Source organism: Propithecus coquereli, unplaced genomic scaffold, assembly GCF_000956105.1.
Source record: "Propithecus coquereli isolate 6110/MARCELLA unplaced genomic scaffold, Pcoq_1.0 Scaffold1130, whole genome shotgun sequence".
Taxonomy (NCBI): Eukaryota; Metazoa; Chordata; class Mammalia; order Primates; family Indriidae; genus Propithecus; species Propithecus coquereli.
The window spans coordinates 10128-13519 of NW_012135304.1; the positions used below are offsets into that span (position 1 = coordinate 10128).

General features: G+C 58.3%; 1 protein-coding gene across 1 annotated transcript in view; it reads right to left on the reverse strand.

Annotated features, from left to right (window-relative positions):
• Positions 1-1718: 1718 nt before the first annotated feature.
• Positions 1719-3392, reverse strand: part of HPCAL1 (hippocalcin-like 1) — a 23096-nt gene continuing 21422 nt past the window's right edge. The window contains exon 4 of the mRNA XM_012655782.1: positions 1719-2621. Coding sequence (XP_012511236.1) covers positions 2524-2621 — 98 coding nt within the window. The 3' untranslated portion in view covers positions 1719-2523. The remainder of the gene's footprint in view (positions 2622-3392) is intronic.

The window sequence follows — 3392 nt, forward strand, 5'->3', positions numbered from 1 at the left end:
CCTGGCTAATTTTTAGATTTTTAGCAGAGACAGGGTCTCGCTCTTGCTCAGGCTGGTCTCAAACTCTGGAGCCCAAGCAATCCTCCCAGAGTGCTAGGATTACAGGCGTGAGCCACCATGCTCGGCCTCATCATCCATCTTTATCCATCCATCTATCTCTATATCTATTGATCCATCCATCTCTATATCCATTCATCCACCATCCATCTCTATATCCATCCATCCATCCATCCACCTGTCCGTCTATCTCTGTATCCATCCGTCCATCCATCCTTCTGTGTACCTATCTATCTATCCGTCCATCTCTGAGTTCCTCCACCCCTCCTCGCCCTGGTTCTGTCCCTCTGGAGAACCCTAACGCTGTGGTCATTCCCATCTCTCTCCTCCGGACTCTGTTCCCATCGTACTTGCAGCCTCTCTTGATTTAACCTTTGCCAGTCCCAGTTACACCTTTTACAATATGCAAGCGCCTCACTGGTGGTTCCTCCAGGCCAGGTGGAGTTGCCACAGGCACGGTCTTGCCCCTTTGTAGCGAGTTGAATCTACCCCCAGGCACCTGGTCCCACTCTCTGCACCCCAGCTAGCACCCCCGTCAAGGCTCGGCAGCTCTGGGTACTCGGGGGCGGGGGTCACTGTGACACGGTCTCTGGCAGCACCGCTGGTCAGAAGGCACTTGGCAGGTGGACTCGTCATTTCTACTCAAAGAGGCATGGACGGAGCCTCAAAAGATATGAAAATGACTAAAATCAACAAAACAGCTGCTGTCCCTGAAGGCCTGCTGGCAGCCAGGCTCTGAGCCCCGTGTCTGCACACATGACCCTGAGCCGTGCAGCTGCCCGAGCCCCTGCAGCGAAGGCACCGAGGCACAGGGGAGCCCACACCAGGGGGCCGGGTGGCAGACGCCGTCGGTGCCCATCCTCGTGACAGCCTCAATTCTGCTCACCCCTCCCCAGCCCCGTGCCCTCCGGGGGAGGGGTGTCTTCTCAGCCAAGGGGCTCACGGTCAGCTCATGGCCACCCGGTGAACAGGGGCCACGGATTTAGGTAATGAGCTAGGAGGCTGGTGGGAGAATCCTGGAACATTTTCCTCCCTCTCAGTGGCAGGACAGAGGACAGGGCTGCTTCCCTTCCTGCCTCTGAATGCTCCCGTCTGCTGTGCTGCCCAGAACCACGACAGGGTTGTGGGAACCCCAAGGCAACAGTCCGAGGACAAAAGCTGACTGTGTGAGGCTGGGCGCAGGTGGCAGGAGCCTGGGGTCCTCAGCGGTGCCGCCTTTGGCCATCTCGATCCGCAAGACAAACATCCCATCGTGGCCTGGACTTCAGCTGGTTTCCTGCTGCTGGGACCAGAAGTGCTGACACTGCAGAGAAGGCAGGACACGAACCAGGTCTGCCCAGCTCCCGGCCCACGCCGCCGCCTCCGGTCCTCGCTTGTCCTCTCCCGGAACGTGGCTTTCCTACCACCTTGCTGATTAAGCCGTGGAGGGGACAGGGAGGGAGGCAGGTGGAAGCGTGACAGTCAGATCTGCCAAGAACAGTCATCTTTTATTTCCATGCGTATTTCTTGGCATTTGGCAGATATTGAAGAACAGACTGCGCAAGATTTATAGACACAGTGACGGCTGGAGGAACACAGGAGGGGCGGGTTTACCAACAGCAGCTGGACGCGGCCGAGTCCACCTTGCCTGGGGAGTGCCGGCGCCATGGCAGACACGAGACTCAGAGAATGCCGTTTATTTTATCACTTTAATACCGGAAATGCCAGACCAATCAACAGGGAGGAAAGACCGCACACGCACGCCTGCGTTCACTACACGGACGTTAGCATCGCCACGGCTCTGGGCACGCATGCATTTCCTTTTGACACGGGCAGATGGAGAGTGCGCAAAGACCACAAAACAACCGGGCTCGAGGGGTCACGGGCCACGAGGGGGACCACGCTTCAAAGGCAACCGGAGGCATTAAATACGGGACCTACACGTTACATTTCACGTCACCATACGTATAATTTATATATTAAAAGAAAGGAGACCACAGTATATGTACGTGCAAGCGGCTTTGGTCAGAGAAAATGAACAAAGGAGGTGCGGCCATGCACGGGAGGGGCCCGCCTGTCCACTCTCCCTCTGCCTCGGCCCCACAGAGCCACCTGGGGTCACGGAATAAATTAGCTGGCCTCGGTGCGACCTTGGAAAGTCCTGCCTAGTATCCTCCTCGGTGGTGTTCTCTGGGCTCCCTGTGGGCAGGGAGGGGCCCCGGAGCCAGGAACACAGGAACCCTGCGTGTAATCACATCCCTGGGAGCCGCCCTGGAAGGGACCAGGCCGGGCACGGGGAGAGGAACGTCACACTGGTCGGGCAGAGGAGGGAGGCGCAGCCGGCCGGGCCGGGCAGGTGCGATGTGTCGCCTGGGCCCTGGGGCCCGGGAGGGCAGGAATGATTGCGGAGGCACCCACTTCTGCAAGCAAAGCTTAGACGGCAAGACAAGCCTGTGTTTCTCTGCAACCGTCCAGAGGCCTGTTCCCTCAGAACTGACTCGCGCTGCTGGGGTCGCACTGCAGCAGCCGGACGATGGAGGGGTCGCTCTTGGCACCTTTGATGAACTCTTCCAGGGACAGCTTGCCTGTGGGGCGGATCAGGAGAAACCGGGTTAGTCAGTGCTCATCGTTCTCTACACTTCCAAAGAGGGTGACAACTCTCAAGGCAGGGACGTCCCCTGAGGGCACAGTCCTGAGCCTTCTGGAAGCCGTAGTCCAGGCTCCACTCACTTCACAGGGGATTGAAATCTTTTCGGACATCTCCCCGCACTCTGCTTACTAAGAAGCATGTGCCTTGCGCAGAAGAATATGGCACTGGCCTCTGACCCACATGTAATTCAGGGAAGAGAAGCCATGCTGGGCGGGCGGCCTGAGCCTGGCCCTGAGGTCACTGCCCGGGGCACCCTGCCCGTCAGCTCTGCCCGCTGCTGGGCACAGTATCGAGTCTGTGCCATCTCCCGGCGTGGCAGAGGCAGGGCTAGACAACACGGACCGGCCACGGAAGGGGATCGGCTGGGCCCCTCGCCCACGCTCCCGCCTTCACCACAGACCCTGCTACGCCTAAAGTCAGGAGGTAGGAAAGTGGTTTCTAAAATGAAAGTGCCGTAGAAATGTGAGTTCCAGAGGAACCGGGGCGGGTGACACACACGCCCTCTCCCAGGACATAGCCTCGGGGTGACTCCGCACTGGGCGAGGTGGAGATCCGTGGGCCGAGCGGGGGTGGGTAGGCGTTTGGATCACCTTGTGCCCTCTCCCATAATCATTTTTTTTTGTTTTGTTTTTTTGAGACAGAGTCTCGCTTTGTTGCCGGGGCTAGAGTGAGTGCCATGGCGTCAGCCTAGCTCACAGCAACCTCA